At 37.7% G+C, this 22928-nt stretch overlaps 1 protein-coding gene across 8 annotated transcripts in view; it reads left to right on the top strand.

Moving 5' to 3' along the window:
* The window catches only part of CCDC171 (coiled-coil domain containing 171), a 359813-nt gene that overhangs the window by 11830 nt on the left and 325055 nt on the right, over positions 1 to 22928 (top strand). For all 8 annotated transcript variants that reach the window (XM_049710683.1, XM_049710685.1, XM_049710687.1 and 5 more), the window contains one exon: positions 5674 to 5809. In XM_049710683.1, the coding sequence (XP_049566640.1) occupies positions 5674 to 5809 (136 nt within the window). The remainder of the gene's footprint in view (positions 1 to 5673; positions 5810 to 22928) is intronic.

Here is a 22928-nt window from a genome sequence, read left to right as displayed (position 1 = left end):
GGAACATCTTGCCAAATTAATATACATCTGTCATAATTTTTAATGGTTAAATTACTCTTCAGACTTCTAGAATCTGGACCGATGAAGTTATTTAAACTCTGCTGTTTACCACGAACGTACTTTCTGTTTCTATAGATTTGCCTTTTTTGAACAATTCATATAACTGGGGTCATACAATATGTGGTCATTTGTGTCTGGCTTCTTTTCAGTAGGCATGTTCTTCAGATTTATATTGTAACATGTGTCAGTACTTTGTTTCTTTTTATTTCTGAATATTATTCCATTTTATGGATATATACATTTTAGTTAACCATTCACCAGTTGATGGACATTTGGGTTGTTTCCACATTTTGCCTATTATGAATAACTCTGCTATAAACACTTGTGTGCAAGTCTTTGTGTAGACATATTTTATTTCTCTTGGGTAGATTCTTAGGAGCACCATTACTTCATCATATAGTAAATTTACGTTAAAATTTTTAAGAAACTTCCAAATTGTATTCTAAAGTGACTGAAGCATTTTACATTTCCACCAGCAGTGTATAAGGGTTTTATACATTTCCATATCCTCCCCAACACTTGTTGTTTTCTGACTTTTTGATTATAGCCATTCCAGTGAGAGTAAAGTAATATGTCATTGTGATTTTATTTTGTGTTTTCCTAGTGAGCAATGATGTTGAACATCTTTGCATGTGCTTTTTTTGCCCATTTGTGTATCTTCATTGGTGAAAAGCCTATTCAGATCTTCTGCCTGATTTTAAATTGAGTTATTCATCTTTTTCTTATCGAGCTTCACGAGTTCTTTATATATTCTAAGGGCTTCCCTGGTGGCGCAGTGGTTAAGAATCCGCCTGCCAATGCAGGGGACACGGGTTCAAGCCCTGGTCCGGGAAGATCCCACATGCCACGAAGCAACTAAGCCTGTTTGCCACAACTACTGAAGCCCATGCACCTGGAGCCCATGCTCTGCAACAAGAGAAGTCACCACAATGAGAAGCCCGTGCACTGCAACGAAGAGTAGCGCCCGCTCGCCACAACTAGAGAAAAGCCTGTGTGCAGCAATGAAGACCCAACACAGCCAAAAATAAAAAATAAAATAAATTTATTAAAAAAAAGAGTTCCTTATGTGTTCTGGATACAAATCCTTTATCAGATATATAATTTGCAAATATCTTTTCCCATTTGTTGGCTTGACTTCATTTTCTTAATAATGCTTTTTGAAGTGTAAAAGTTATTAATTTTTATGAAGTTCAATTCTTTTTCTTTATGGATTGTGCTTTTGGTTTCGTATCTAAGAAATTTTGCCCAGCTTAAGGTCATGAAGATTTTTCTCCTAAGTTTTTTTCTAGAATTTTTATAATTTTAGTTCTTACATTTAGGTCCAGGCTCCATTTTAAGTTACTTTGTAGTATATGGTGTGAGGTAAGGGTCTAAATTTATCTTTTTGCCTGTGGAGATCAGTTGTTTTAGCACCATGTGTTGATAAGACTGTCTTTTCCCCCATTGAATTGTCTTGACACCTTTGTTGAAAATTAATTGACTGTATATATATGACTTTATTTCTGTGGTCTCAATTCTGGTACACTGATCTACATGTTTATTCTTAATTCAAATTCTACACTGTTTTGATTACTGTAGCTTTATGGTAAGTTTTGAATTTAGAAGGTGCAAGTCCTCCCATTAGTTTTTCTTAAAGATTATTTTGGTTTTTCTGAGTCCTTTGCTTTTCCATATAATTTTTAGGGTCAGCTTGTCAATTTCTGCAAAAAAAAGCCTGCTGGGATTTTGGTAGGCAATATGTTGAATCTGTAGATCAATTTGGGGAAAGTGGCCATCTTAAAATACTAGTCTTCAAATACATGAATGTGAATGTGGAATGTCATTTCATTTACTTAGGTCTTCAATTTAGTTCAACAATAATTTATGCTTTTCAGTGTAGAAGTCTTTCCCTTTTTTTGTTAAATTTAATCCTAAATCTATTTTATTTACTTGATGCTATTATAAGTGGAATTATTTTTTAAATTTCAGTTTTGGATTATTTATTGCTAGTGTTTAGAAATGTGATTGGTTTTTGCATATTGATCTTATATTCTGTGACCTTGCTGAAATTGTTTTTTAGTTCTAGTCTTTTTGCTTCTTAATGGATTCCTTAGGATAATCTTACAGGATCATGTTTTTTGCCATTAAAGACAGTTTTACTTCTTCCTTCAGTATATGTGCCTTTTATTTCTTTTCCTTTTTTTTTTTTTCCTGATTGCACTGTCTAGAACCTCCAATACAGTCTTGAATAGAAGTATTACTAGCAGACATCTTTGTTTTGTTCCCAGTCTTAGGGGAAGCTTTCAGTGTTTCAACATTAAGCTTGATGCTACTTTTTGCAGTTTTTCATAGAGGCCCTTTATCAGATTGATGAAATTTCCTTGTATTCCTAGTCTGTTGAGAGTTTTTTTTTATTTTTTTATATCGTGAATGGGTGTTGGATTTTGTCAAATACATTTTCTGTATCTGTTGAGATGATCATATAGTTTTCATCCTTTGTTTTAGTAAAATGGTATATTACATCACTTGAGTTTCAGACATTATACCAATTTTCTATTTTGGGGATAAATCCCAATTAATCATGTTGTAATTTAATTCTTTCAAGATGTTGCTGGATTTGGTTTGCTAATGTTTTGTTGAGGATTTTTTGTATCTCTATTCATGAAAGATATTGGTCTGTACTCTTCCTTTCTTGAGATGTCTGCCATATTTTGGTATTAGGTAATGCTGGACTCAGAATGATTTGGAGAAATGTTTCCTCCTCCTCTAATGTGAGGATTGGTATTATTTCTTCCTTAAAGTTTGGTAGAATCTGGACTTGGACTTTCTCTATGATTAGATTTTTAAAATTATTAATTCAAAGTTGTTGTCTGTTATAGGTCTGTTCAGATTTTCTCTTTCTTTTTGAGTTAGTTTTAGTAATTACTGTCTTTTTAGGAATTTGTCCTGATTTGTTAGCATAAAGTTGTTCATAGTATTCATTATAATCCTTCTACGTTGGTAGTGCCATTCCCTTTTTTATTCTTTGTTTATACTTTGAGTTTCTTCTCTTTTTTCTTTGTCTAGCTAACCAAAGGTTTATCAAGTTTATTCATCTATTTAAAGAATCAAATTTTGGTTTCATTGATTCTCTGTTGTTTTATTTTAGTCTTATTTAAAAAAAATTACATATGCATGTTATTTAAAGACTAATTGTTCTAAAAGGCTTACTTACTGCTGTTAGGAAAAATAGCAGTGCTTATTACCTTGAGACAAATAACTTTCTTTATCCCTAGAAAGAATCATTTTCAACTCTCTGAGATGTTTTTTTAAAATCCATACCTCTTCAAAAATTTTTTTTATATTGCTACTTTATTTTTCATGTTTAGCCATTATCTACTGACTTTCCACTATAGAAGTTCATAATTTAGTTTTCATTCATACTTGCCTCCCTTTTCTATTCTCTCTTCATTTAGTGATATATAATCTTGGTTAGATTAATCAATGTTTACATTATCGTATAATTATCAAAACTTCCTAGTTGAGTTATGTAGTAGTATTCAGTGACAATTTTTTTCTCGTATACATTTTGTTTTTCTTGGATTTAATTAATAGTTGTCTCATTTGTTGTTTACTTGGTTTAATTTCCATGAACTTATGAATTCAACTTCATACTCCCACCAAGTTTTATAAATCTCTCAATATGTTCACATAGTTGATGTATTCTTTTATTTTCTCTTTTCATCTTAAAGAAATTACTCCTGGAGGCATTGGCCAGTACAGTTGGAACAGATTACCCTTTAAGTGATTTGCTGCACAAATTTCACTGGGTGCTTCCTTTCATCACTATCTTAGACATCCCTTTGCTGTTTTCTTATCTTGAATACCCTACTTCTGGGATCCCATTTCTTTCTCTTTCTCAGTGTGGGTCCTTATTTTGGTGAAACAAGTCTTCCAGTAGCCCCTTATAAATGTTTTGATGTCTTGTAGATCCGAAATAGTCTTTCTCATACTCTTGTCTTTTTTTTTTGAAAGTTTTAGACATTTATTACCAAACTTCTAAAAACTTTTCTGCCAGTTTACACTCTGATCATAGTTATGAAAGCGTGCATGTTTCATCTTCCCTTCCCCATACTCTTGTCTTTGAATGGTACTTGTTGAGCATAAAATTCTAAATTGGAAATTATTTTCTCTTGTAATTTTTTTAGGCATCTGGAAGATTTTTGTTTTAAATTTATTTATTTAGTTTTTCATTTCTTAGTTTGTGTTTTTGATTTCCAAGAGCTCTTTTTTTGTTCTATGAATATTTCATTTTTAATTACATCCAGATTTTGTTTTATGGATTTTTTTATCCTCTCCTATTTTTCTGAGGATTTTAATGTTAAGGGTTTTTTCTTAATCTTTTTTTAAAGTTATCTTTTCCCTGCATCATCTTTGACTTCTTCCCTGCCCCTTGTAGTCTCTGTCTTTCTTATCAGATGTTGTTTAACTTCTGGTGATCCTTGGCTCTCTGTTCATATTTAAAAGTAGAGGCCTAAAAAGATGATTGGAAGCTCAGTGTATGAGACATTCTGTGTAGGGTGATCTGGTTAAGCTGTTTTGCTGGAGAACCCGTAACATTGGCATCTTTAGGTCTTTTTCACCTTGTTGGTTAGATTCTCCAGGGAAGATCCTTCTAGTCTCTGCTTTGGCTGACATTGTTCTGTTAGACAATAAGTATTAGAAGACCAGGGATATAATTTATTATACAACTTTTTACTTGAGTCTCTTGCTTTTGGTATGGAACACTTACCCGATTTGTATCTGATGTCTCCAATCCAGAGACATTCTGTTTTATCCTCTCCTGGGGATAAACCCCTAGTGTTCTGCCAGAGTGGGGAAGAAATCAATACCCAGTTGTGTGGTGTATAGGGTAGAGGATCTGAGGATCTTATTATTTCTTTGGCAGACTTTCAACCAATTCTCCTGTTTTCTGCTCTGCTTTTACCCCCATTTTAAAAGGTGTTGCCAGTGAACTGAGCTTTTTGGGACTCTGGTGTAAATCAGGTTGCTTTTCTTACTGTTGGCTTTGAATTCAGCTCTCTTATATAAATCACTTACCACTTATCCACCTGTGTTCCAACTTCCAGTATTTTATTGCTATTGTCTCATCTCTGGTACTAATACTCCTTGTGAGTTTATATCTCTAAATTCTCTTTGCTGTTAGATTAGTTAAAATTTTAATTTTATTTTTGGGGAGAGAGTAGAACTTTACTCTGCCATTTAAAAGCATGAGTGTGTATTCTCTTATACTTTCTCTTTTTGTAATATGTGTTATATTTGCAATAAGTAAAATATATTATTTAAAAAGGTTAAAAGGAAAGAACTCAGTCTTCTCCAAAACTTGCCAGCTTGTGATAGGATCAGATAACCTTTATTGCCTATCTTAAACAATATGGTGGTTTCCCAGTGGACAGTGGTTTGTTTCTAGTCATATACTGCTTTGCAATTCTATCTAGCTTTTGCAATCAATATCTTTTACTGGAATGTAAGTTTCTTTAGGGTAAGGACCGTAACATGTTCCCTGTTATTTTTGAAAAATAAGTTATCAGAAATAGGGAAATGCTGGAAATTTACTTAATAGTAATTATATTTTATTTTGATCTCATTTTATAGGTTGAAGAATGCCTCGTCTGATATAAAACAAATGGTTAAAAATGAAACAGACTTGGATATTACTGCTGATCTCAGAAAGAAACTCCATCGGGCTAAGAAAGAAAAATTAGAAATAACAACTAAGCACAATGCAGAGGTAGAATTTATTTTCTTCTCAAATAATGTTAAAAGTAGAGTTTGATTATTTTAGATTCATTTCATATTAGAAACTACTTGTTTTAACATTTATCACTGTAACATTCTTGTGCTTAAAAAGGACATTAATAGAACAGATGGTTTTTTTAAATACAGTGGAATTGTATAGGAGTGTTAAAGTAGAAATTTAATGAAGTATTGTATTTATTGGTATGTTGCCTTAATTTTATTTTAATTAATGAATTATATTTGCTCAAAAGTGTTAATTGATGAATGCGTTTGGTGACTAAGGGATTTGTAAATTAGGCATTTTGGAAATCTTAATGTAGTTTCCTTATGGTCTCAGTCATAGAACAGTCTCTTAAACAATTAGATTTGAGTATGGAATTTTTGATCAGTGTAATTCATGAATTATCTTAGTTTGTTTTTCAATTGTATCATTATATCTTTTATTAGTATGTGTGTGTGTATATATAAATATCTGTATTTCATATGTATATGTGTATATTCCAAGGACAGAAGTTATTTTTTACTCTAGGATAATTCATGAATTATATGTTTATGTCTCTTCTGTCGTCTTTCTTCTCTGTTTTCTTCTTTTTCGTTATTTAAGTCTTACTCATTCTTAAAGCTCAGCTTAGGCAGCCAGATGTAGTGGAAAGAATATTGAGTTACAGAGACCTGGACTCATTCTTGGCCCTTCCATTTACAACATATGTGACCTTGGGCGAGTTATTTATCCTGTACATCTTTGGTTTCTCATTGTGAAATGCTGGTCCCAAAGGGTTGTTGAGATAATTAAATGAAATAGAATTTGAGAAGTGTCTGTGCACTGTAATAGTTGACATTTATTGACAGTTAAGCATAAACAGTGTATTTTCCTTCCCTTTTTGCTAAAATCCCGACGCTGTTCTGTCAGGAAACCTTTTAAAGCCTTGCTAGGTGAAAATGATTACTCCTTTCTTTCCTCTCCCATAACATGTTGCTGTTACAGATATTTTAGAGCTAAAACATTTATTTCACGCTTACCTGTGCTTCTTTAGTCCTTAAGCTTCGTGAGAGCTGAAAGTAGTGACCATGCTTTGTCCCTGTACCTGTCAAGTTGCTTATTGGCACGTAGTAGGCCCTCAGTAGCTGTGTGTTGAATAAACGTTCGGTAAAGTGATTTTTTTCAGGTTCTCTAAGGAACAGTGGTTTATGATTAAAATAACAAGCGATCAATCTATGACTGTTTTATTTGTATTTTTAAGGGCAATGGTAATTTTAAAGTGATAATTGAAGTAGTAATTGCTTTTATTTATGTTGTCCTATTACATACTGAATATAAAGTAGTATTTGTTAAATGGGTGCTAATTGTTCATAATCTCCAAAACTTATTTTATAAACCAAATGTACATTTTACTTGAGAATATTAGTATCATGATAATCATTCATCCATTAAATATATTCTTTCACATATATTTATAGTTATCACATTTCTCTTACCAGAACATACATTTATTATCTTTTATTTGATCAAAATATTTTGAATTATGTGTTCACATTAAAGAGATTGGAAATTATCTCACGGAAGGAAGAGAATTTTCTCAAAATAGGTAGTTATAGTTGGTTCAACTCCAGGTTTGTATTACTGTTCAGTTTTACTGTTTCAATTATTTGTTTAGCTGATTTTACTCATATTATATAGTAATATTTTTAGCCATGTAATTTCTAAATATGTCCATTATAAAGCAAGGCAGAGAGGAATGAAACTATCTAAAAACTAAGGCCAGATATTTGCCTTATCAGGTACTCCTAATGCTAACACACTGGCTGATTGGCACAAAATTTCTTTAAAATCTAAGTGTCCTATCAATAGATGAATGGATAAAGAAAATGTTTCAAATATGTATATATATATACATATACACATATAAATGAATATATATATATATTATTTTTAAAAAAAAATTATTTCTTTATTTTTGGCTGCATTAGGTCTTTGTTGCTGAGTGTGGGCTTTCTCTAGTTGCAGCGAGCGGGGGCTACTCTTCGTTGTGGTACGTGGGCTTCTCATTGCATTGGCTTCTCTTGTTGCAGAGCATGGGCTCTAGGCATGCGGGCTTCAGTAGTTGTGGCACGCAGGCTCAGTAGTTGTGGCTCGTGGGCTCTAGAGTGCAGGCTCAGTAGTTGTGGCACATGGGCTTAGTTGCTCTGCAACAGGTAGGATCTTCCCGGACCAGGGCTTGAACCTGTGTCCCCCTCATTGGCAAGCAGATTCTTAACCACTGCACCACCAGGGAAGTCCGTGTGTGTGTGTGTGTGTGTGTGTGTGTGTGTGTGTATACAATGGAATATTATTCACACAAAAAAAGAGTGACATCTTGCCATTTGTGACAATATAGATGGACCTTGGGGCCATTATGGTAAGTGAAATAAGTCAGACAGAGAAAAACAAATACTGGAGGGACCTTCAAGATGGCGGAGGAGTAAGATGTGGAGATCACCTTCCTTCGCACAAATACATCAGAAATACATCTACATGTGGAACAACTCCTACAGAACACCTACTGAACGCTGGCAGAAGACCTCAGACCTCCCAAAAGGCAGGAAACTCCCCACGTACCTGGGCAGGGCAAAAGAAAAAAGGAAAACCAGAGACAGAAGAATAGAGACAGGACCTGCCCCTCTGGGAGGGAGCTGTGAAGGAGGAAAAGTTGCCACACACTTGGAAGCCCCTTCACTGGCGGAGACGGGGGGTGGGTTGGGGGGAAGCTTTGGAGCCATGGAGAAGAGCACAGCAACAGGGGTGCAGAGGGTTAAGCAGAGAGATTCCCACACAGAGGATCGGTTCCGACCAGCACTCACCAGCCTGAGAGGCTTGTCTGCTCACCCGCCGGGATGGGTGTGGGCTGGGAGACGAGGCTCCGGCTTCAGAGGTCATATCCCAGGGAGAGGACTGGGGTTGGCTGCGTGAACACAGCCTGAAGGGGGCTAGTGCACCACAGCTATTGGGGAGTGAATCTGGGAAAATGTCTAGACCTGCCTAAGAGGCAAGAGACCATTGTTTTGGGGTGCATGAGGAGAGGGGATCCAGAGCACTGCCTAAACGAGCTCCAGAGATGGGCACCAGCTGTGGCTATCAGTGCGGATACCGGAGACGGACATGAAATGCTAAGGCTGCTGCTGCAGCCACCAAGAAGCCTGTGTGCAAGCACAGGTCACTCTCCACACCTCCCCTCCCGGGAGCCTCTGCAGCCTGCCACTGCCAGGGTCCCGTGATCCATGGACAGCTTCCCTGGGAGAACACACATCGTGCCTCAGGCTGTGAAAACGTCATGCTGGCCTCTGCTGCTGCAGGCTCACCCTGCATTCTGTACCCCTCCTTCCCTCCGGCCTGAGTGAGCCAGAGCCCCCGAATCAGCTGCTTCTTTAACCCCATCCTGTCTGGGTGGGGAACAGACGCCCTCAGGCGACCTACACGCAGAGTCGGGGCCAAATCCAAAGCTGAACCCCAGGAGCTGTGCAAACAAAGAAGAGAAAGGGAAATCTCTCCCAGCAGCCTCAGGAGCAGCGGATTAAATCTCCACAGTCAACCTGATTTACCCTGCATCTGTGGAATACCTGAATAGACAATGAATCATCCCAAAATTGGGGCAGTGGACTTTGGGAGCAACTGTAGACTTGGGGTTTGCTTTCTGCATCTAATTTGTTTCTGGTTTTATGTTTATTTTAGTTTAGTATTTAGAGCTTAGTATCACTGGTAAATTTGTTTATTGATTTCGTTGCTCTTGGAATTCCATTTTTTTAAAAAATATATATAATTTTCTTTTTCTGTTTTTGTGAGTGTGTATGTGTATGCTTCTCTGTGTGATTTTGTCTGTATGGCTTTGCTTTTACCATTTGTCCTAGGGTTCAGTCTTTCCATTTTTTGGGATAGTTTTTAGCGCTTGTTATCATTGGTGGATTTGTTTTTTAGTTTGGTTGTTCTCTTCTTTCTTTCCTTTTTTAACTACTTTTTTATTTTTAATAATTTATCTTTTATTTTATTATTTTCTTTCTTTCTGTCTTTCTTTTTCCTCCCTTTTCTTCTGAGCTGAGTGGCTGACAGGGTCTTGGTGCTCCAGCCAGGTGTCAGGCCTGAACCTCTGAGGTGGGAGAGCCGAATTCAGGACATTGGACCACCAGAAACCTCCCAGCCCCATGTAAAATCAAATGGTGAGAGCTCTTACAGAGATCTCCATCTCAATGCTAAGACCCAGCTCCACTCAACAACCAGCAAGCTACAGTGCTGGACATCCTGTGCCAAACAACTAGCAAGACAGGAACACAACCCCACCCGTTAGCAGAGAGACTGCCTAAAATCATAATCAGTTCACAGACACCCCAAAACACACCACCGGACGTGGTCCTGCCCACCAGAAAGAAAAGATCCATCCCCACCCACTGAAACACAGGCACCAGTCCCCTCCAGCAGGAAGCCTACACAACCCACTGAACCAACCTTACCCACTGGGGGCAGACACCAAAAACAATGGGAACTATGAACTTACAGCCTGCAAAAGGAGACCCCAAGCACAGTAAGATAAGCAAAATGAGAAGACAGAGAAATACCCAGCAGATGAAGGAGCAAAGTAAAAACCCACCAGATCAGACAAATGAAGAGGAAATAGGCAGCCTACCTGAAAAAGAATTCAGAGTAATGCTAGTAAAGATGATCCAAAATCTTGGAAATAGATTGGAGAAAATACAAGAAACGTTTAACAAGGAATTAGAACTAAAGAGCAAACAAACAATGATGAACAACACAATAAATGAAATTAAAAATTCTCTAGAAGGAATCAGCAGAATAACTGAGGCAGAAGAATGGATAAGTGACCTGGAAGATAAAATAGTGGAAATAACTACTGCAGAGCAGAATAAAGAAAAAAGAATGAAAAGAATTGAGGACAGACTCAGAGACCTCTGGGACAACACTAAATGCACCAACATTTGAATTATAGGGGTCCCAGAAGAAGAAGAGAAAAAGAAAGGGAATGCGAAAATATTTAAAGAGATTATAGTTGAAAACTATAAAGGAAAGGAAATAGTCAATCAAGTCCAGGAAGCAGAGAGAGTCCCATACAGGATAAATCCAAGGAGAAACACACCAAGACATATATTAATCAAACTATCAAAAATAAAATATGAAGGAAAAATATTAAAAGCAGCAAGAGAAAAGCAGCAAATAACATACAAGGGAATCCCCATAAGGTTAGCAGTTGATCTTTTAGCAGAAACTCTGCAAGTCAGAAGGAGGTGGCAGCACATATTTAACGTGATGAAAGGGGAAAACCTACAACCAAGATTACTCTTCCCAGCAAGGATCTCATTCATATTTGACAGAGAAATTAAAACCTTTACCGACAAGCAAAAGCTAAGAGAGTTCAGCACCACCAAACCAGCTGTACAACAAATGCTAAAGGAACTTCTCTAGGCAGGAAACACAAGAGAAGGAAAAGACCTACAAAAACAAACCCAAAACAATTAAGAAAATGGTAATAGGAACATACATATTGACAATTACCTTAAATGTAAAAGGATTAAATGCACCAACCAAAAGATATAGACTGGCTGAATGGGTACAAAAACAAGACCCATATACATGCTGTCTACAAGAGACCCACTTCAGACCTAGGGACACATACAGACTGAAAGTGAGGGGATGGAAAAAGATATTCCATGCAAATGGAAATCAAAAGAAAGCTGGAGTAGCAGTTCTCATATCAGACAAAATAGAATTTAAAATAAAGACTATTACAAGAGACAAAGAAGGACACTACATAATGATCAAGGGAGCAATCCAAGAAGAAGATATAACAATTATAAATATTTATGCACCCAACATAGGAGCGCCTCAATACATAAGGCAAATGCTAACAGCCATAAAATGGGAAATCGAGAGTAACACAGTCATAGTAGGGGACTTTAACACCCCACTTTCACCAATGGACAGATCATCCAAAATGAAAATAAATAAGGAAACACAAGCTTTAAATGACACATTACACAAGATGGACTTAGTTGATATTTATAGGACATTCCATCCAAAAACAACAGAATACACTTTCTTCTCAAGTGCTCATGGAACATTCTCCAGGATAGATCATATCTTGGGTCACAAATCAAGCCTTGGTAAATTTAAAAAAATTGAAATCATATCAAGTATCTTTTCTGACCACAATGCTATGAGACTACATATCAATTACAGGAAAAAAACTGTAAAACATGCAAACACATGGAGGCTAAACAATACACTACTAAATAACCAAGAGATCACTGAAGAAATCAAAGAGGAAATCAAAAAATACCTAGAAACAAATGACAATGAAAACACCATGACCCAAAACCTATGGGATGCAGCAAAAGCAGTTCTAAGAGGGAAGTTTATAGCAATACAGTCCTATCTCAAGAAACAAGAAAAACCTCAAATAAACAACCTAACCTTACACCTAAAGCAATTAGAGAAAGAACAACAAAAAACCCCCAAAGTTAGTAGAAGGAAAGAAATCATAAAGATCAGGTCTGAAATAAATGAAAAAGAAATGAAGGAAATGATAGCAAAGATCAATAAAACTAAAACCTGGTTCTTTGAGACGATAAGAATAATTGATTAAACCATTGGCCAGACTCCTAAAGAAAAAAAGGGAGAAGGCTCAAATCAATAGAATTAGAAATGGAAAAGGAGAAATAACAACTGACACTGTAGAAATACAAAGGATCATGAGAGATTACTATAAGCAACTATATGCCAATAAAAATGGACAACATGGAAGAAATGGACAAATTCTTGGAAAAGCACAACATTCCAAGACTGAACCAGGAAGAAATAGAGAATATAAACAGACCAGTCACAAGCACTGAAATTGAAGCTGTGATTAAAAATCATCCAACAGGGCTTCCCTGGTGGTGCAGTGGTTGAGAGTCTGCCTGCAGATGCAGGGGACATGGGTTCGTGCCCCGGTCTGGGAGGATCCCACATGCTGTGGAGCGGCTGGGCCCGTGAGCCCTGGCCACTGGGCCTGTGCGTCCGGAGCCTGTGCTCCGCAAATGGAGAAGCCACAGCAGTGAGAGGCCCACGTACCGCAAAAAAAAAAATTATCCAACAAACAAGAGTCCAGGACCAGATGGCTTCACAGGTGAATTCTATCAAACATTGAGAGAAGAGCTAACACATATCCTTCTCAAACTCTTCCAAAATGTAGCAGAGGGAGGAACACTCCCAAACTCATTCTGCGAACCCAACATCACCCTGATACCAAAACCAGACAAAGATGTCACAGAAAAAGAAAACTACAGGCCAGTATCCCTGATGAACATAGATGCAAAAATCCTCAACAAACAGAATTCGGCAGCACATTAAAGGGATCATACACCACGATCAAGTGGGGTTTATCCTAGGAATGTAAGAATTCTTCAATATACGCAAAGCAATCAGCGTGATGCACCATATTAACAAACTGAAGGATAAAATCCATATGATCATTTCAATAGACACAAAAAAAGCTTTTGACAAAATTCAACACCCATTTATTATAAAAACCCTCCAGAAAGTAAGCATAGAGGGAACTTACCTCAACATAATACAGGCCATGTATGACAAGCCCATAGCTACCATCGTTCTCAGTAGTGAAAAACTGAAACCATTTCCACTAAGATCAGGAACAAGTCAAGGTTGCCCACTCTCACCACTCTTACTCAACATAGTTTTGGAAGTTTAGCCACAGGAGTCAGAGAAGAAAAAGAAATAAAAGGAATCCAAATCAGAAAAGAAGAAGTAAAGCTGTCACTGTTTGCAGATGACATGATACTATACATATAGAATCCTAAAAATGCTACCAGAAAACTACTAGAGCTAATCAATAAATTTAGTAATGTAGCAGGATACAAAATTAATGCACACAAATCTCTTTCATTCCTATGCACTAATGATGACAAATCTGAAAGAGAAATTAAGGAAACACTCCCATTTACCATTGCAACAAAAAGAATAAATTACCTAGGAATAAACCTACCTAAGGAGACAAAAGACCTGTCTGCAGAAAACTGTAAGACACTGATGAAAGAAATTAAAGATGATATAAACAGATGGAGAGATATACCATGTTCTTGGATTGGAAGAATCAACATTGTGAAAATGACTATACTACCCAAAGCAATCTATAGGTTCAGTGCAATCCCTATCAAACTACCAATGGCATTTTTCACAGAACTAGAACAAAAGATTTCACAATTTGTATGGAAACACAAAAGACCCCAAATAGCCAAAGCAATCTTGAGAAAGAAAAATAGAGCTGGAGGAATCAGAATCCCAGACTTCAGACTATATTACAAAGCTGCAGTAATGAAGACAGTATATGGTACCGGTACAAAAACAGAAATATAGATCAATGAAACAGGATATAATGCCCAGAGATAAACCCATGCTCATATGGTTACCTTATCTTTGATAAATGAGAGAAGAATATACAATGGAGAAAAGACAGCCTCTTCAATAAGTGGTGCTGGGAACACTGGACAGCTACATGTAAAAGAATGAAATTAGAACACTCCCTAAGACCATACAGAAAAATAAACTCAAAATGGATTAGAGACCTAAATGTAAGGTCAGACACTATAAAACTCTTAGAGGAAAACATAGCTAGAACACTCTGTGACATAAATCACAGGAAGATCCTTTTTGGCCAACCTCCTAGAGAAATGGTAATAAAAACAAAAAGGAAACAAATGGAATGTAATGAAACTTAAAAGCTTTTGCACAACAAAGAAAACTAAACAAGACAAAAAGAACAACCCTCAGAATGGGAGAAAATATTTGCAAATGAAGCAACTGACAAAGGATTAATCTCCAAAATATACAAGCAGCTCATGCAGCTCAGTATTAATAAAACAAACAACCGAATCCAAAAATGGGCAGAAATCCCAAATAGATGTTTCTCCAGAGAAGATATACAGATTGTCAACAAACACATGAAAGGATGATCAACATCACTAATCATTAGAGAAATGCAAATCAAAAGTACAATGAGATATCATCTCACACCAGTCAGAATGGCCATCATCAAAAAATCTACAAACAGTATATGCTGGAGAGGGTGTGGAGAAAGGGGAACCCTCTTGTACTGTTGGTGGGAATGTAGACTGATACAGCCACTATGGAGAACAGTATGGAGGTTCCTTAAAAAACTAAAAACAGGACTACCATATGACCCAGCAATCCCAGTACTGGGCATATACCCTGAGAAAACCATAATTCAAACAGAGACATGTACCACAATGTTCATTGCAGCACTGTTTACAATAGCCAGGATGTGGAAGCAACCTAAGTGTCCATCAACAGATGAATGGATAAAGAAGATATGGTACATATATACAATGGAATATTACTCTGCCATAAAAAGAAACAGCATTGAGTTATTTGCAGTGAGGTGGATGGACCTAGAAACTGTCCTACAGAGTGAAGTAAGTCAGAAAGAGAAAAACAAATACCGTATGCTGACGCATATATATGGAATCTTAAAAAAATAAAGTGGTTCTGAAGAACCTAGGGACAGGACAGGAATAAAGACGCAGATGTAGAGAATGGACTTGAGGACATGGAGAGGGGGAAGGGTAAGTTGGGACGAAGTGAGAGAGTGGCATGGACATATATACAGTACCAAATGTAAAATAGATAGCTAGTTGGAAGCAGCCGCATGGCACAGGGAGATCAGCTCCGTGATTTGTGACCACATAGAGGGGTGGGTTAGGGAGGGTGGGAAGGAGACGCAAGAGGGAGGAGAAATGGGGATAAATTTATATGTATAGCTGATTTACTTTGTTATACAGCAGAAACTAACACAACATTGTAAAGCAATTATACTCCAATAAAGATGTTAAAAAAAAGACAAATACTGTATGATATCATTTATAGGTGGTATTTAAAAATTAAAGAAAACCCCAAGCTCATAGATACAGAGAATATATTGGTGGTTGTCAGAGGCAGGGGGTGGGTGGAGGTAGATGAAATGGGTGAAGGGGGTCAAAAGGTACACACTTCCAGTTATAAAATAAGTCCTGGGTATGTAATATACAGCATGGCAACTATAGTTAATAATGTACTGTATTGCATTTTTGAAAGTTGCTAAGAGAGTAGATCTTAAAAGTTCTCATCAGAAGAAAAAAATTATAACTATGTATGGTGATGGATGTTAACTAGAATTATGTGGTGATCATTTTGCAATATATATAAATATTAAATCATGTTGTATACCTGAAACTAATATAATATGTCAATTATACCACAATAAAAAATAATAAAAATCTTTAAAATGACTTCTCTAGAAATTTCATTATTGTGGGTTCTTGGGCAACTTATGTCATTTTTCTGAGCCCCCGTTTTCTTTCCTAGGTATGGAAATAATAGGTCACTGCTGAGATTTATTAGTGGGCAGAGGGTATGGGGGAGAGGAGTTTCTTACAGACTCACAGCTTCCGAATGAAACTAAGTTGTACTAATGTGGGTGATTGAGATGGGAAAATGCCACAAGGTTTTCACTTTTGCAGTGGTTATTAAAATTATTTGAGCACAATAATACAGATGTGCAAAGTAGGACAAGAGGTCATGAAGCTATTCAGATATCTCATTGGCCCCAATAGTGACGACAGAGCAAGAAAATCTTTTAGAGCAATGAGGATGGGACAGAATAAGGAAAAGCAATGTAACTTTCTCTAGCCAAAAGTTACTGGGCACCTAGGACGAAGCAGTAGGCTTTCTAGGGTTCAAGACCTAAAGGTGTTTGACTGATCCTGCCAGATTTCTTAGGAGTAGGGGTCTTAAGCAGGGGTCCTTACAAACTGAGAAATCAAGGAATCCATGTAGTTGGATAGGGAGAAATTATATTTTTATTTTTATTAACCCCTAACTCATGTTAAGCATTTCCTTCAGTTATGAAGGGCTTGGCCCAGCCTGTCGTCCTTTTAAAAGCAAGCTATAGTAGGATTAGCAGTACTTTTGAATTTATCACCAATAGAAATTGCAGACACATACCATACTTCAGTTACTGCAAATATATTGAAATATTGTTTATACTTGTCATTACTTTGAAATGGTTATTAGACTTGTGAGTACAACTTTTTATTTAATGTGTTATTAAAGAAGTAACGTAGATTACAGCATCACAAATTGGTTGTTATATCATATACTTATTTTTATACTTTGATTCCTTTTGTTATCTTGTGTATTTTATTTTATGCATGTAATTACATTATTTTGAAAAGGCTGTGCCAGATTGCCAAAGAGAGTCATGGCGTAAAAATGGTGAAAGACCTTTTAGAGGCTGAGACATGCTGTAGGAGGGCATCAGGGAAGACATGGAGGATGACACAGAGAGGAGGTTCTAAGACAACTGGTTGAGCATAAGACCTAAAAGAATGAAGACTTGTTTTGAAAAGGAGGGAGATACCATTTTGTTGCTGTTGCATGTTGTAGTGCATATGTTGAAGCTTAAATGAGAAAACAACCTCATGGTTGTTTTTCACAGCTAGAGGATATGTTTTTCACAGCTCTGTGGGTAGCTCTGGAAATCAAATAAGGCCCAGTAAGGCTAAAAGAGGGACATTAATAGACGGAATTGGTTGTACAGGTGATGAAAGACCTAGGAATTCAAACAGGGAATGATGAGGCCACCTAGAGATTAGTTACATCAGGAAGCCACCATCACCTCTAGGCCAGAGGACCAATGGGAGGAGATGATGTTACCAGAGTCCAGAAGTTGGAGCTGTCTGGTGGGAGGGAGAACCATGGTAGGGGCTGTTCAGTCAGGTTGGGATGTTGGAATGAAGGATAGGCAGCTGGAACCTGAAAAGAGATGCAGCTACTGCCAGAGACACTGCCGGAAGTAGAGCCATTTAACAATGGAGCATGGGAATTACAGTTCCTATGATATAATAGAGTAGAGCAAAAGAAGGGGGTTGAGAAATGGATCAAATGGACAAATAATTGACACTCCACACTTTTTGCTCTTCAGCATTCATTATCACTCTTCTGCTCATGTGTAACTCCCATGCAATAATATCTTGTTCCTGCATAATCTTGCAAGGCAACTCAAATATCCTCTATACAAAGATGCTCTCACCCACTCCACAATGGGAGACACAAAGCCTTATTAGTCCATCGTTTCTATCTCACAGATGATGTGTATCCTCACCATCAGAATCTTACAATTTTGTGTCTCATGAATTAAATTGAGACCAATAGTACCAACATTCTTCATATAATGCCAGAGATGAGGAGCAAAGAAATATATACATATAACAGATATGCAGAGCTGCTGCAGTTCTTATTCTTAGAACTGGTCCTAGGGTTATAAGCTGATATTTTTGGGCCTCTCACTGCTGTGGCCTCTCCCGCTGCGGAGCACAGGCTCCGGACGCGCAGGCTCAGCGGCCATGGCTCACGGGCCCAGCCGCTCCGCGGCATGTGGGATCTTCCCGGACCGGGGCACGAACCTGCGTCCCCTGTGTCGGCAGGCGGACTCCCAACCGCTGCACCACCAGGGAAGCCCTATAAGCTGATATTTTTCACTTCACTTCTGTCACAACTGATTCCTGTTCCACTTACCCTCTGCCAGCATTTTCCTTGGTGGAGTGACCGCATTTCATTCTTGAAAAGTTTGATTCCTTAATGGTGCCACCTCTATTGGATCTCTGTAGATATGGATATACTGAGAATCATACCGTTGAATCCCCAGGTTTCCATGGTCTCCTCTGCCTCACTATCCCCTTGGTAATCAGGATCGGTCACCCCAGCCAGTCTTGGTAATCAAGACTCTGGTAACATCATCCTTCTTTGCCTTTTGTTTCACTGGCACAAGGAGCCCCAAACTAGCCTAGAGGTAGTCTCAGCTTCTTATATAATGGATTTAAAAAAATGTTTTTTACTGTGGTAAAAAATATATAGCATTTACAATTTTAACCATTTTAAGTGAACAATTCAGTTATATTTATATTCACACGCCAGTATCTATTTTCAAAAATTTTTATCATCCCATACAGAAACTGTACCTGTTACGCAATAACTCCCCCGTCATCCTTCCCCTATCCCCACCCCTGCTAACCTCTAATCTACTTTATATTTCTGTGCATTTGCATATTCTAGATAGATACCTTATATAAGTGGCACCATAGAGTATTTGTCCTTTTGTGTTTGTTTTGTTTCATTTGGCATAATGTTTCCAAAGTTAATCCATGTTGCAGTATGTATCAATGTGGGTCATTTTTGTGTCACCTGGTGGAAGTATTCACCCTTTGTAAATTAAGATCTCTTCTAAAATATCAAAGCCCAAAGTTGCATGTTTGGGTGGGTGGGGGGGAACCCGGTGAGTGGGTTGGTAGATGGTAAGGTTATTAGAGGCTGTGTTAATAGAGAGAGGCCACTTCCACTTCCATCCTTTATTTCCTGGATCTGTGTATGCGGGATATAGTAAATGCTAGTATCCAGTTCAGAGCTTGTACCTTGCGCATTGGGAAAGGCTCGGGGAAGTTTACAGTGTGTACTTGTGGTGGTGCCTCAAGGAGTCAGGGAGTCTGGGAACTGATGGGAGGGTATGACTTCATGTTTTAGAGACTTAAGTAAGGATTCTGCTCACCAGACTTGGAGTTTTTCTGTTTTTTTGTCAGTTTGGTTTTTTTGGTTTGTTTGTTTTTGTTGCTGTTGTTTAGAGCAAATAATGCTTTAGAATCGCTTCTCCAATATGGTGGCCATTAGCCACATGTATCTTTTGAGCACTTGAAATGTGACTAGTCTGAATTAAGATGTGATACAAATACACACTGGATTTCATAAACTTGGTACAAAAAAGTGTAAAATATCTAAAAAAAGTAAAATAGCTCACTAATAATTTTTCATGTTGATTTTATGTTGAAATAAAGAATCTTGGATATATTGGGTTAAATGTTAAAATTAATTTCACATATTTATTTTTACTTTTCAAAATATTGCTACTAGAAAATTTAAAATTACACAAAATTTAAAATTTCTTGCCTTATATATCTACTGCATAGCACTGCTTTAGAAGACTGCCCATCTCTTTAATTCCCGGGTACACAAGGATCAATTAGATACCACCACAAATACCTGGAGGTCAAATGCTATGATTACTGTTGTGCTCCAGCCATCCATTATAGAAACTGTGCTCACCTTGTCTCTACTGGTTAATTGCTACCACTTGGCCTTTGCTACTCTGGAATTTCACCATTTTGATTGAGGTTGGCGAGTCCATCTCAATTATGACATATCCCACCATTATCTTTACCATCTACTATTATCTCTGGTATATAGAGGTTAGCTGCTAGAGCTTTCTAAGGGTGCTTTTGTTGGCCAGTGTATGTTAGAGCACTTTAATTAGGAAAATAATGTCCTTTGGGCTCTCAAAGAGGATGCAGTTGGCGAAAGGGGAGGTTTTGGTTTGCTCGTAAAAAAAGCACTCCCATCTTCTTTTCTTTTCTTTTCTTTTTTAAATATTTATTTATTTATTTGGCTGCGCCGGGTCTTAATTGCGGCACACAGGATCTTCATTGCCACATGGGGGATCTTCACTGTGGCATGCGAAATCTTTTTTTAAATTAACTAATTAATTAATTAATTTTTATTTTTGGCTGTGCTGGGTCTTCATTGCTGTGTGCGGGCTTTCGCTAGTTGCGGTGAGTGGGGGCTACTCTTCGTTGCGGTGCGTGGGCTTCTCATTGTCGCGGCTTCTCTTGCTGCGGAGCTGGGCTCTAGGCACGCAGGCTTCAGTAGCTGTGGCACGTGGGCTCAGTAGTTGTGGCTCGTGGGCTCTAGAGCTCAGGTTCAGTAGTTGTGGCTCACGGGCTTAGTTGCTCTGTGGCATATGGGATCTTCCTGGGCCAGGGCTCGAACCCGTGTCCCCTGCATTGGCAGGTGGATTCTTAACCACTGCGCCACCAGGGAAACCCCCATGAGGGATCTTTAGTTGCGGCATGTGAGCTCTTTTAGTTGCAGCATGTGGGATCTAGTTCCCTGACCAGGGATTGAACCCAGGCCCCTTGCATTGGGAGCGTAGAGTCTTAGCCACTGGACCACAAGGGAAGCCACCACTCCCATCTTCTTAAGTCTGCATATTATATCAGGAAAGTACCGGCATTTTGACTTTATTAAGCGATGCAGGCTGATGTTGAATTCAATTTACAGTCACCCATTCCGAGCAAACTGTTACAGCTAGCTTATTAAATCCAAATCAAGCCTATATATGTTCTGCGGGTTCCTTCTATTACAAGATTAGCAAGATTTGGCAGTCCTTTTGCTATAGATGCTATCTTCTCCCAGAGAAGACTGCATTTCTCCCCTTGTGGCTTACTGAGGTCTGAGTCTATCGATGGCAACAAAGAGGTGAAAGTGGTTCTTGCACATCTTGTTGCAAGACAGCTATTTCAGTTGTGGTCCTCACTAAGTCTTAAAGCAAGGGAAGGTCAAGTAGCTCAGACAGGGAGAAGAGGCTGCTGTTGTTGGGAGAAGGGGTGTTCAGAGGAGATTGGAAGTTTACAGTTTTCAGGATTGTCTAATTCCAAAAGTCCTCATCCATCTCCTTCCTTTCTACCTAATGCCCAGCTGATACATACCATCTTAACATTAGAAACTTGTTGAGGCTCTTTATTCAACTTGTATTTTAATTCTGCATTCCCCATAATTAGATTTTCCATCTGGTCTTTAGCCTTGTCTGCCATGGGGCTATGAGAAATAAGAGATTCTTTAAAGTCAACGTAGAAACTCTCTGGCTTTCTGACTGTCTTGAGCTGAGATTCTAGAACCCTGGGATTACCTTTTCATTTTTGTAAATTCTCTAGCATAGTTAGATTTAGCCTTCCCATGCCATGGGTCTTGTAGTAAACAAAACTGCCATGTTGGTCAAGTGCAGTTGCTACTTCATTTCCCAAAGGCTTGAACTCAACTGGCACTTTATTTTAAACAATTGCACATGATAATGTAAATAATTGTGATCCCACTGGAGGCCATGGATCACTGCAAAAGTATCTCATTTCTACCTGCAAAAAGGTCTTCATTGTATTTAGGCTCATAGGTTTACCACAAAATATCAGAAACCCATCTTGAGGCTATTTCTGATACCAAGAGTAATATCATTTGGTGTCCAAGTGGAATTGATTACACAAGTACCAGAAGAGGTAAAAAGACAAATAGGGGATGTTAAGGTAACCCAGAGGGTAGCAACATTAGGAAGTTGCTTTCATTCCTAAGGTTGAAAAAAGCTAGCTATCCAGAAGGATTTGCAGCCACAGGGAAGACAGATGCTGCTCAGGGTAGATCTAGAGAGGGACAAATACCCTGGCTTCTCCTTTCCTGTCCTCACATATACCACAAGTGCCTCTCATTGATCCAAACTCCCAAGAAGCCAGTGGGCAGGGAAGTCTGGCACATGTAGTTCCTAGAATATGGAGTAGAGCTGGAGAAGGATGGGGGAGGGGGTGTCTGAGGGCAAACAGGTAAATGACTGGTACAACTGGGAATGCCCAAATGTTACCAACTTTATTCCTGGGCAGGGAGGGATGGCGTGATTCTGAAATAAACGGAGTTATCTTGAAGATGTAATAAAGGTTTTATGTTTTTTTCCATTAACTTATTGAAAGATATTTGTAAATTCTTATTTTGTGAGTATAAGTGTGCTGAAGACATTTACTTTTCTAACATTTATAAAAATGGAATTTTTTTTTTTATATATGTTAAAAAGAGTGTAACTCCTGCTGCACTCTACATATTAACTGCTACTTACGGTAATTTCTGATGTTGCCCTTTAGAAATCCTTTTTGTCTTTTCTTGTATGGTAATTGGACCATCTATTTCTAGCCTGATATAGTAGCTTGATGCTTTCCCGTATGATATCTTCCTAGCATTCTCTCTCATCCATCATTTCTTTCTCTCCCTCCAGCAAGAAGTAATTTTGCTTTTCTTTGAACTATCATAACATTTTTACCTCTTTCGTAAAACTAATCCCTTATGACTTTCTATAGCATTTCATTACTTGAGATCAGGGGCTCTATAATGTTTGTTTTTATATCTTTCACTGTACTTGACATGTAGCAAGTATTTA

The sequence above is a fragment of the Orcinus orca genome, chromosome 6, assembly GCF_937001465.1.
Source record: "Orcinus orca chromosome 6, mOrcOrc1.1, whole genome shotgun sequence".
NCBI lineage: Eukaryota > Metazoa > Chordata > Mammalia > Artiodactyla > Delphinidae > Orcinus > Orcinus orca.
Note: the sequence above shows the minus strand (reverse complement) of the source record. Positions and strands in the feature narration are given on the sequence as shown.